Source organism: Anarhichas minor, unplaced genomic scaffold (assembly GCF_050575085.1).
Source record: "Anarhichas minor isolate MPS153535 unplaced genomic scaffold, ASM5057508v1 ptg000136l, whole genome shotgun sequence".
NCBI lineage: Eukaryota > Metazoa > Chordata > Actinopteri > Perciformes > Anarhichadidae > Anarhichas > Anarhichas minor.
The window spans coordinates 19,415,076-19,426,954 of NW_027466582.1; the positions used below are offsets into that span (position 1 = coordinate 19,415,076).

General features: G+C 42.7%; 2 protein-coding genes across 2 annotated transcripts; one reads left to right on the forward strand and one right to left on the reverse strand.

The window, feature by feature from the left end:
- Positions 1 to 1,492: 1,492 nt before the first annotated feature.
- Positions 1,493 to 5,273, reverse strand: LOC142942428 (saccharopine dehydrogenase-like oxidoreductase). Its single transcript, XM_076084731.1, has 7 exons — positions 5,163 to 5,273; positions 4,927 to 5,007; positions 4,580 to 4,753; positions 3,160 to 3,216; positions 2,545 to 2,656; positions 1,718 to 1,799; positions 1,493 to 1,592 (listed from the first exon to the last, which is right to left on the reverse strand). The coding sequence occupies exons 1-7, from the start codon at positions 5,271 to 5,273 to the stop codon at positions 1,493 to 1,495; spliced, it is 717 nt and encodes a 238-aa protein (XP_075940846.1).
- Positions 5,274 to 10,278: 5,005 nt separating this feature from the next.
- Positions 10,279 to 11,604, forward strand: LOC142942429 (long-chain-fatty-acid--CoA ligase 1-like). Its single transcript, XM_076084733.1, has 5 exons — positions 10,279 to 10,369; positions 10,713 to 10,846; positions 11,109 to 11,181; positions 11,284 to 11,372; positions 11,464 to 11,604. Exons 1-5 carry the CDS (start codon positions 10,279 to 10,281, stop codon positions 11,602 to 11,604), a joined length of 528 nt encoding a protein of 175 aa, XP_075940848.1.
- Positions 11,605 to 11,879: the final 275 nt, after the last annotated feature.

The following is an 11,879-nucleotide window of genomic DNA, read 5'->3' on the forward strand; positions in this document are numbered from 1 at the left end:
CATGAGGTAGAGAGGGTTGTCCGGTAACCGCAAGGTTGGGAGTTCGATCCTCAGTTATGACAAGTGTCCCTGAGCAAGACACTGAACCTCTAACTGCTCCCCGGGTGCTTCTCAGGGGCAGCCCACTGCTCCCTATATACTAGGGATGGGTCAAATGGCCCTTATTAGTCACTGCAGGACTAATAAGGGATTTTTAATCTTTAAAATATATACTAAGTAGAAATGTATCATTACAGACCTTCAGTTCATCTTTGAGGTGGAAGGTCAACATCTCACTTTGAAACAGTTGAAAACACCTTCTGAAGCATCCTAAACAATCTCTCCTGTGGAGAGACTTCAGGTGGACGTATGAAGAAGGGATGCAGGCTACCCAGAGTCAATCAACGCAGTCAATAACAATTCATATGACTTTATTATTATTCTGTGCAAATTCAAAGGATAAGACTGGTCTCAATAAGAGACGTGTGTCCAGGGCCCTCTCAGGACCAGGATCCGGCCCTGCTGTCTCGTCTCTTACGTTCATCAATAAGAAAAACACAGACGATACCGCTGACAGGGGATCAGTCCAGCAGCTAAACAGCAACGACGAGTATTTTAAATCACGTTTAGTGTTTTTCTTACATTTCAAGTATAAATTTGCATGGCGACTGAGATTCTTGTTGAGAAAACCAACCTCGCTTATTCTCACAAATACATAATCAATAATTAGCGGGCAAGATTTGTCAGCTGTTTAACGAGATGTAGAGATCCAGAGACCATCAGTGGGTGACGACCAGTGTGTTCAGGTCTTCTGATCCTGGTTCTGTTCCCAGCTTTGACCCCTCAGATGAATTCTATAGTTATATCACTAAAACAAGTAAACCGACAAACACAAGTTACAGGGTTCATGGGTCTTACAGTCACACTGACTGTAAAAAGTGCGCACACACACACACACACACACACACACACACACACACACACACACACACACACACACACACACACACACACACACACACACACACACACACACACTCCACCTGATAGAGCTGTTAATAATTCAAACGGTGCTCTCTCTCCCAGGTATCACCTCCCATGTGAGCGTGCCTTAGCACATCCGCTTTCTCCACTGCATGTTCAAAGTGGATAGTGATCGTGCTAGAACAGGGAGGGAGGGAGTGCTGCAGGTGTGCATCTACTGCACACCTGCAGACTACAGGTGTGTGTTGTATTGTTATCAGGGGTTCAGTGCTGTGCTGCAGTAATAGTCTCTCTCTGTCACTGGTATTTATTTTCACTTGATCTGGGTCTCAGTCAGAGACTTGTTGTGAAATAGGCAGTGACGTTGGGTTCCGTGACTTTGCACCACTAGACGCTCACTAGAACTCATTCGATGTGTAGAAATGAGCTGAGTTGGCGACCCGAAAGTCGCAGCATTGTGGTGATGTAGAGCTACAGCTGTGGGCAGAGAGTGTTCTGATTAGAATCACTGACTCCACCTTTCAAAGGGCTACTGGTAGTTCCTGACTGAGAACTTGATGCTGTGCTTGTGGAGGCGGTCAAGGAGACTGGTTTTATGGGATGCAGCTCCTGGAGTGTACACCCCTCCTCTGTCAATCACAACAGAGAGAGAATGAGGGATGATGCTTGAAGAGAGGAGGAAGGCAGATATAGATGAGACAGAAGGTTTTCACCAAATCTCCCCGTTTATGAAGAGAAAACGGACTAAACTGACCTCCTGGGCAGAGAGTGCAGCTCATTCAGCAAGGTTACGGCTGCTTGTACCAGAGCAGAGACTGTAGCGACATAACCAGGCTCTGTAAACCAGAACAAAAACACAAACAAGATAAAAACAGCTCCTGAAATAGTCAACGTTCATTTTTTTTTACTATTTCTTTTGTTTATTAGCGGTTTTCAAATGACAACAAAGACCAAAGTGAATTGAAGTGTTTAATCTAGATTTAAGTAAATGACTCTGACAGGAGTTTAGCCCACAAAACTGCTGTCCAGGATAATTGAAATGCTCGCTTGCGCTTCAGATCATCAACTTTGTCTTTTCTCGCGAGTGCCCGATCGCTACTGAGCATGAGCAACTCTCAACAGAGACGAGAAGGAAGCGTGACGGCTCTCTCCTTAGCTACTTCCATCATCAGCTCTGGAAAAACAACATGTGTTTGATTCTTTTTACCAGATCGAACAAGGGAATTGCTAGATGTACCATCAACCCCGCTTACACCGTCCTGCTGCTCTTAATACTCCCTCGGGCACCAAATGTGGATGAATCCACCGCAGGATGTAGTCCCCAACAAATGCACGATTTACTCCTGTTTGTGTAAGATTCTCTAAAAACGACACGGAGCCTTTTGATACAGAACACCAGCCTGATCCTTTAACTGCTAACTGCTAAAGCTGAATGGGCCTTTTTCACAGCACTACTTGTACTACTACACAGCAGGAGAAGCACAGGTGTTACTCACAACCCCTGATGAAATAATCATGAATTGTATAATGATATATGTTTCCATTAAACACAACTAGAAGCCTATGTGTACTGTACTTTACCTGCTCCTATGACCTGAGTGCAGATCTTTGCGTTGGGTCGGCCCTGCGTGGGATCTGAACCCTCTGAGCAGCCCTCCCCAAAAAGTGTCACGCTGAAACACGTGTCTTCTATCTGAGGGAAGAGAAAGAACCGAATGAGCGGACAAATCCATGAAACTACTGCACAACAAAGTGAGCAGCTAAACACAGTGTAGGAAAGAGACATCTGGTATATCTTCTTATATTAGGGTGTTTTTGTATCCCTCCTAGTAGCTCATAGTTGACCACTCACATTTAATTTGACACGACATTAAAGCACCTAAAAAACAAGATTTTCTCAAAAACATTTCTCTGTCATCCCACTTTGATGCTCTAAATCCATACTTACCCCGACCAATCAGGGACAGAAACACAAATAACCAAAACTGTTGCTAATTCTGTTGGACCCCATCACTCAATATGAGAACATGGTTAAGAAAATAGGTTTTCAGGGCCTCTAACAACACAAACTTAATGTTGCTGGCTTTCCTTTCACTTGGTTACTGCGGCCGATGTTTAGCAGCCATTTCACAGGCTTTCAATTCATCTCAGAGTCCCACAATGATACAAAGAGCACTAGTACAGTATTTATGTCACCTGCTCCAAGGTTGGACCAGATTTGGTGAACAAGCCAAAGGAGAAGAGTGATGGGAACTTTAGGAAAGACAAAGAACAAATATATCAATCATATCAATATATCAATACATATACTGTATATGTAAATGTCACAAAATGGTGCTTACAGCAGAATGATATGCTAAGTCTGTAAGGACCATTTACTGACTCCATTGACTCTCCATGACTTGCAGTGCTGACAAATGAAGCATTAAAACTGTATAATTCATGTTGGTTAGAGACATTTCTACACTCACAAGCATCAAGTAGTACAACAGTAGTACAACAGAAGTACAACAGTAGTACAACAGTAGTATAACAGTTGCTGCATTTAACGTGAGTAGCTTTGGGTAAGCCTTTCAGCTAAATACCCTCACCTAACTGTGACATTCATCAGCGTTTAAATGCCTGGAATAATCCTAAAGCTGGAGTTTGGGAAATGTTTAACTTTAACTACCACCACTGAAATAAATAATATTAAATAATAATAAAACACAGCGCGAGTCCTTGTGTTGATTTTATCTTACTGGCGACCGGTGTTCCTCCTCGTAGAGGAAACTGTCACGATCAGACTTTTCCTTCTGTGTTCTGTGTGTGTCTTTGTATAGCTCCACCCTCCTCACTCTACCTGTCAGCCACTCCCTCAGCACCAGTCTAACTCCCTTCACCTGCCTCTGATCACTAATCAAGCACTCCCTCATCAGCACAACTCTCCTCACCTGTTCTAGCCACTATTTAAACCCCTGCCTCTCAGTCACTCACTGCCAGATCATTGCCATGTCTACCCGCCCGTTTGGCTTGTCCTGTTCCCCACGTCTGCCTGCCCTGCCTCGTCCTGCCGGATTTCCCCCCTTCGTCTCTATTCTCGTCCGTGAATTCCTTGTGTGTTCTTGTAAGTGTCGTGTGTTCATTAAATTCCCACTTCACTCTACTTCTGGTCTGCGTTTGAGTCCTCCATCATGCCCCGTGACAGAAATGCTGGGTTCTCTACTGAGGGGTCAGAACCCATGAATGGGATGGCCTACTGCTCCATCTCTCTGCTGAAAAACACAAACCCCCTGGACGAACACACACACACCAAATTACAAAAGGAGGAAGCACAGTGGTCAACGCTCACCATTTACTCACTTTAGTGTATTCCAGCTCATTTTATCCATTGATACTACTATTGTGACGTGAGCATGCTGGGGATGGCTTTGCTCACCTTTAAAAACAGGACTGGCACTGCAGCCAAGTCAGTTAAAAGACTGAATTAATTAATTACTTAATCTAGTTACTACTAAAGAAAATGAATATATAAGCATCAGGTTTTAAAAGTGAGTGTCTAGTGTTGTACACCTTTATATATTGAGAATACTAGAATGTTTAACTTTTTACCGACTTCATTGAGTAAACCAGTTACAGGCTCTATGGTTCTCAATGGCTGACTGAGCCTTCTGTTTTTACCTTTGAACTGCTTCTGTGTGTAGAGAACACCCAGGTCGGCCGGTACGGAGTCGAAGCCACAGCTGCCGATCACATCCACTCCCCTGTCCAACGCCTTAGTGTGGTGCTCGAGCTGCATGCGCTCTAGGAACTATAGAGGATGGATACACACACGTACACACCAAAACTAAATGCACCTGAACCGCCACGCACAGAGAAGTCGATATAGTCCGTCTACTTAAAGATGAGTTATAACCGAGCTATAATACAAAGTAACACAGTGAATCAACACCTAAAAAACACAGTGGACATTTATTTTCCTACCTGAGGCTCCCCACAGATGTCTATGTAGTGAGCTCCATTTGCTATGCAGGCTTTGACCACTGGTTGGCCATAAAACCTGTACTGAAAGGACAAAGAGCATAGAGAGAATAGTTTCTACACAAACCACAATATTTCAGTGTTGTCGGTTCGAATCCAATTCACAAACGTGTGTCAAATGTCATCTGAAAGTCTCCTTCGCCCCCCTCCCTGAGACAAAGTGTGGATAACATACTTACAGGGCCCACACAGTTGAGAATCACCACGCCTTGTTGGCACATGATGGCCAGCGATTCCTCGACAGACACATCAGCAACAATGATTTCAACGTCCGTCCTCAGCTCTGGCATAGCTGTCAGAGGAGAGGAGATATTTCTGTAAATGAACAGTGGATAACTACACAGAGCCCTCACCTCATTTGTGGTACTCTATGTGTTCATGTCAGACTTTAACTGCAACACCACATATACAATACAGGAAGTCTGTGAAGCATTATTGAGCCACCTTTATTTCATGGTCATTAAAAGCAAAGCTGAAAATATCAGATATCTTTAATATATGAATGTAATTATTTCTAAATGCTTATTGCTGCATATCAGCTGTCTCAGTGCTCTGGTATTACGTTGAGAGGGGCGCGTGACCTGTCCTCAAATACAGTGAACTACTGTGACTACAGCATAAACTAGAAAAATCTCCCTTTCTCATTGTAAAGTGACTTTGCTGGACTGGGTCAACTGTGAGCTGCACCGCTCAATAACCAACTGTCCATCCAGAAAGCTCGTTAGCTGTTTCGGGGCAAAACAAGACATTTTATTTAGGGCTCAGGTTCAAAATTGTTCATTTCTAGCTAAAGTTACATAACCACAAGAACACAGACCACAACAACTACTCGGACTGCTGCTTCCTCGGTCAGTCGGAGACTAAAGTATCCTGCGCCAGTGAAACGCAGTCTAGACATTTGACAGCAAACGCTGGTGTGTCAGTCAGCTGACGTTACGTTACAGTAGTATATTATATATGAAGCTACAAAGAAGACATTTAGCTTTCTATTTATCATTCCTACTTTTAAGATGTACCTAGTATCTTATATAATAATTCATATGTGGAATAATGTTGTAGCGGGATGCGACCTGTCTATGCTGTTTTACCAGCCACTAGCTCCCTGGGTCGGCTTAGTGGTCGTACAGTCTAGTGTTTGAAAGTATATTTTTTACTTACATTCTATACTGCCTGGGGAAGCTCCAGCTTCAAGATTACTTTACGACAGATAGATTTCTGCATAAAACGTAACCCTGAATAACCCGCGTTAGAATCCTATGTATCTCCGTTATGTGCTACGTTATGTGAAGCAGCGGGATGACAGGTTAAGCTTTATGAAGTCCTTTCACTATGGGATAAGATATGCCGAATCATTTAATGGGGCCTATCTCGTTACCATAGTTATTGTATACAAGACCGGTGGATCTACCATACGCAAATAGCAACCTGGTTGTGATCACTTACTTGTTATGTCGTTTAGTCTGAAGTCTCCGAGTCACTCTCTGCAGGGACGTCGGTGAGTAGGGCCACCCGGAGCGTTCTGCGCCTTGTTATGCCGTGAACCAAGCACTTAAAAGTACTTTTAAAACAGGACTTCCCTCTTATTTGGATTTCCAACCTCGTATTACAGAGGTTGTTGGTTTTATTTTATGAAAGTAAGATACAGGTTATGGTACAAAGATTAATAAATCACATTACAATCGGTGAAACTGGCTATACAATGTTGTGTGAAATAAATGGATAGTTTAGACTCCTGCCGGAGGTAACCCTCTAGACCAGGGGTGTCAAACTCATCTTCACTCTGGGCCACATCAGCATCATGGTTTCCCTCAAAGGGCCGGTTGTAACTGTAAGACTGTATAACTGTAACTACTCCTAACATATTGTTAAATAACTCTCTCTGCATTTGATTATTGTTTATTCAAGTGTAAAAATATTGTACATGCAGTTATATAAATGTAAAATGATATTTAAGCACATTTCTGTTATTATAACATAAATCATTTTAATTTAGGGTTAACAAACCCACATTACTCTATCAAAGATCAAACTATTAAAGAAAATAACAAAGACAAATATCATCAAACACAAGTTATTACATTAACTTTGTTCAAAGCTATTTGTGTCACCTCTCTGCATCACTAATGTCCCCGTCGTCGTCCCGCGCATGGCAGCTACATCCAAGAGCTCCTCACTGAGATCAGGACTTATAAACACTGATAGATGCTCTGTGTCCGTGCTGTCTGTGCTTTCATCAACAGCTAATGAAGAAGACGAGTACCTGCTCGTCTCTTAGCTAGCTGTGTTGTTAGATTGCTGCTAGTTCCTGAACTCGGTCTGCGATGGTGTTTCTTCACAAACTGACATTTGTAAAAGTCTGTCTGATCAGAGCTCACCTGCTCACACACCTTTAGCAGCACTGGTTCAGGGGTCGGCAACCTTTACTGTCCAAAGAGCCATTTTGCTCTATTTTCCACCAAATAAAATTGGTCTGGAGCCGCAAAAGCTATTTGATATCACAGTTTATAAAGTTTTGTATATAGTTATATTATATATACAAAAACTATAGTTTGTTGTATTTATGAAATTATAGAACAAGAATAAAGACAATTCTCGACATTTTATTGCTATTTTACCTGATATAACAATATCACACTCTTATGAAGAGGAGAGTTTGCTGCAGCAGCTGAGAAATCATCTCCAGCGTGACACTTTTCAGCAAATGCTGTTTGTTCTGGAAGTGACATTCAACATTACATTGTTTGCACATATCAAGCATACAGGTAAGCCAGCATCGTTGGCAGTGAAAGCAAATGAATACGTCCACGCAGAATTAAACTCTCTGTTTTCCTCCGTGACCGTTTACCGAGGGCGGGGGTCTGCAAATCATGATTAGCCACCTGCAGGGAAAGGCGCTTGACATGCGTAATAGGATCTGATGCACATTTTAGATGACTAAATATTAAAACATGTTTATTTAAGGTCAGGTATTACTGACCTTGTTGTCTTTACTAGCAGCTGTTGTCCAGTTAAAGTCTGCATAATTACGGAGGAAGCAGCTGTTATTGGAGCGATTAGCGGCGTTATCAGACCTACGGAGCGGCCGTCTGAAGTCACGTTCGCGGCTTTGAGCAACCAATCCACTTCCTGTTTACACCGGCACCCACCCGCATGCCCAGTGTACGTGAATAGTCACGTGATATTCGATTTCAGGCGTTTGAGTCTGGACGGAGATCATGTAGAACAGAGGTCTCCAACCTTTTTTGCACCACGGACCGGTTTCATGTAAGACGATATTTTCACGGACCGGCCTTCAAGGTGTGGCGGAAAAACACGACGAAATAAAATGATACGATGAAAACAAATATAAAATGCATAAATAAATACAACTCACAATAAGGCTGAATCAGTGGGAGCCCTGAGCTCGTTTCTCTGCAACGAGACGGTCCCATCTGTGGGTAATGGGAGACAATGACACCCGACGTCATTGTCGTCACTGCAGAACATCCCGCTTCACAGAGAGGATGTGTGAAATGGAAGCAGGGCTTTCAGTGCTTTAGTGGTGATCTCAGGATATTCAGCCTTGATTTTAATCCAAACACCAGCAGAGTTGTTGCCTCAAACATACATTTAAGGCCACCGTCATTTACAATCTCCAGCAGCTGATCTTCCTCTGTCACCACATATTCTGCAGAGCGGGTTTGGCGCGTCAGAATTACTCCTGATATTTAATCAGACTCCTGATATTGTCTGTTAAATGAAGCTTTCTTTTTCTTGGAAGTTGAAGCTCTTCTTCTGTCTCCTTTCCTCTTTGCAAAGAAGCTCTCCAACAGTTATTTACTCATTTTCGCTAGTTTGCGGGCTTAATTTTTGAGGTAACATAACACGTGACCGAGACAAGCATCTTGACATGTGTCAAGATGCACAGGTGGATGAAATTGCGAGAGAATCCGGTCATTTTTCAAAATAAAACTTCATTCAGACTCTGATAATCAATAAAACGAAAATAATATAATATTTATTATTTCTGTGCGGCCCGGTACCAAATGATCCACGGCCACGGACCACTGATTTAGAAAACGATGCTGAAACGCCGTGTGGAATTATATTGGAGATCGTTTAACAAAATCGTATTAGTGTGGATGTAGACTCAGGGAGCCAACATGCGGCTCCCGACCCCTGCACTGGGCTGTAGCTTCTGTAAATATATTCTGCTGTGATTGCAGTCTGCCTTTTAATTCTTGGACAATTTGATGTTTTTCTTGGAGGCTAAATTTAGCTCCGTGTTGGTGTCAAAATGCCGACGTGAATTGTATCCTTCATCACCGACACGCCTCATAACACAGAAGACAGACCCGTTTTTCTCCTTGAAGCACAGACATGTATTCGCTTTCCCATCTTAAATTACATTTTCTTCCCTCTGCATCAATTTTTCTCTTCGTGGACATTTTGGGATTATTTGTCGATCTTTTTCGACTCAATCACTTGTTGGAAAAACGCTTTAAGGGCTGTTCCCTCTCCTGTCCACCTGTTGTGATAGTTTTAATGTCGGTACACAGACAACATGCTATATCATAATTTCAACTTTCTATCTCATAATTTCGACCATGGGGATACTTTTATTTCCAAGTCTAACTTTTAATTTTTTTTTCTTTTGCTGGCGGATTCGCGGGCCACATAAAATGATGTGGCGGGCCGGATTCTGCCCGCGGGAGTAGAAGGCGACTGCCTCTAGCCGCAACCAACTTGCATACCGCCACCCACTGTACCGGAGTGTGCAGTTTCAGGGTAACCTTTTCTTCACTGTTCTGATGATACAAGAAATACAATATATATATATATATATATATATATATATATATACCTAAACCTACTACCAACTAAATCTTACGGTCTAATCCCGTTTCTTTAAGAAATCGCAACAGTGTCCTGCAGCACTCTCGCCATTCTCCGTCCACTGCCAGAACTCCCTCCAACTCCACTTCCGTCCCAACTGACATATTTTTTGCCTCACGATGTACCTGTCTGAGTTGTATCTTTGACATTTCAGGATAACCTGCTCCACGTCTTCAGTAACATTACAAATAGTGCACTTATCTGAGTCCATTTTTGCCATTAAATACAGAGTTGCGTTAAGTCCTGTATGTCCGAATCTTAACCTTGATATTATGACCTCCTCTCTTCTATACTTCCCTTTGTATGTCTTCACAATTATGGATTTCTGAATGTTGTAATAATGTCTTCCTTTGTTGTCGTCGTCCCACTTCTTCTGCCATAACTCCCGTCCTGCCTCTCTGCGGAAGTACTCTGCTGAGTATGAGAGCAGAAAAGGTGGGGGCTCACCATATATGGGTAGCCAGCGTTTCCTGCTTCCAGCAGCTCGCTCTGCTGTCGAGGGGCAGCAGAGGTTTGGGTTGTCAGTGTTTTCATATCCTGACCTGCGCAGCCGTCAACAATGTGAACTCAACTGTTTAATCTGTATACTGATTACATTTAGACTTTTACAGTTTCACTCATTTATTATATCTTGCTTTAGTTTGCTAATGCTTCTTGTTATTGCACAATCTCCTTTCCTGCTGCAACATTGCAAATGTATTATCTTAGCTTATCATATAAGGCATTGATTAATCTCCTAAGAGCACACAGTCAAATGTGTACAGCATTGTTATCAGCCTCAGACAGCTGTAAAGGCATAAACATTATGTGGCATTTTAAGATTTACATGAATGTGTTGTGGATGTGACTGTTAGAGCTGTCAAGCATTAACGCAGTGTGCTGCCCTCTACAGGCCAGCCTCGGAGGTCACGTGCGTCTCATGCTGACAGGAGCTGCTCCCATCCCTCCTACTGTCCTCACCTTGCTCAGAGCTGCAATAGGCTGTCAGGTAACACACACACACACACACACACACACACACACACACACACACACACACACACAGGCCCTTGTTTCAAATGTTATCTTGATATCTATGTCTCTTTCTATCACCTGTCCTGAAAATCTGCAGTGCAACAGGTAATTTAAACAAAAAAGTAGAAATGCTCCTTCTCTGTCCCCAATAGGTTCTACGTTGCATAATCCTGTGTTTGTAGCAGCAGTAGTAGTCATGATAATACTAATAATCATGTGTTTTTTCTTTGTCTCAGTTCTATGAAGGTTATGGACACACAGAGTGTACTGCTGGATGCACCATGACCATGCCCGGAGACTGGAAAGCAGGTAATAAATAAGAACGACTTACTCAAGTGTTACATCTCTCAACGCTCTGAGTTATAAAGAAAAAGTTGAGTGAATGCTCTGAACTTGACCTCATGCCCGCAGGTCACGTTGCAGCTCCTCTGCCCTGTAACTCACTTAAACTGGTGGATGTGCCCGAGATGAAGTACCTGGCTGTAAACGGGGAGGGAGAGGTGAAACACAAAGACAAGCAGACATCTTCACAGAAGCTCTGTCTTTTACCATAATATTACGTCACTCATACGTGTGTGTGTTGGTTTCTAGGTGTGTGTGAAGGGCCTTAACGTGTTCCAGGGCTACCTGAAGGACCCCGAGAAGACTGCGGAGGCCATCGATGCAGATGGATGGCTTCACACAGGAGACATTGGAAAATGGCTTCCTGTAGGTGAAGTAGTGCCGTTTTGACTTATGTTTGAATCAACCTCGCTTCATTCATCTCAGCTTCACAATAGCTATTTTGAGATAATATTTTCATTAAGGATGTTTTTAAAAGGGAAATATCAAAGTGCAGCTCTGTAGGAAAGAAGGCTGTTTGAAAGAAGGCTTCTTGAAAGAAGGCTTGTTCCCAGGGGACGATGCCACAGATTACAACATGGACATGTGGAATAAACTGTATGAACAGTCAAAAGAGCGCACATAGAAGGCAGAAAAAGACCACAAAGACAATCAATGCGTAGTAA

What these genes read in the sequence shown, in the direction of transcription:
- LOC142942428 (XM_076084731.1), bottom strand. Translation starts at nt 5,273, where the DNA reads ATGCCAGAGCTGAGGACGGACGTTGAAATCATTGTTGCTGATGTGTCT. An exon ending in ACATCTGTGGGGAGCCTCAG is followed by an intron (nt 4,754 to 4,926) that starts GTAGGAAAATAA and finishes CATCCTCTATAG; the next exon opens with TTCCTAGAGCGCATGCAGCT. An exon ending in CATTGAGAACCATAGAGCCT is followed by an intron (nt 3,217 to 4,579) that starts GTAACTGGTTTA and finishes TCTTTCCTAAAG; the next exon opens with TTCCCATCACTCTTCTCCTT.
- LOC142942429 (XM_076084733.1), top strand. Translation starts at nt 10,279, where the DNA reads ATGAGAGCAGAAAAGGTGGGGGCTCACCATATATGGGTAGCCAGCGTT. An exon ending in GAGCTGCAATAGGCTGTCAG is followed by an intron (nt 10,847 to 11,108) that starts GTAACACACACA and finishes TCTTTGTCTCAG; the next exon opens with TTCTATGAAGGTTATGGACA. An exon ending in GCCCGGAGACTGGAAAGCAG is followed by an intron (nt 11,182 to 11,283) that starts GTAATAAATAAG and finishes TCATGCCCGCAG; the next exon opens with GTCACGTTGCAGCTCCTCTG.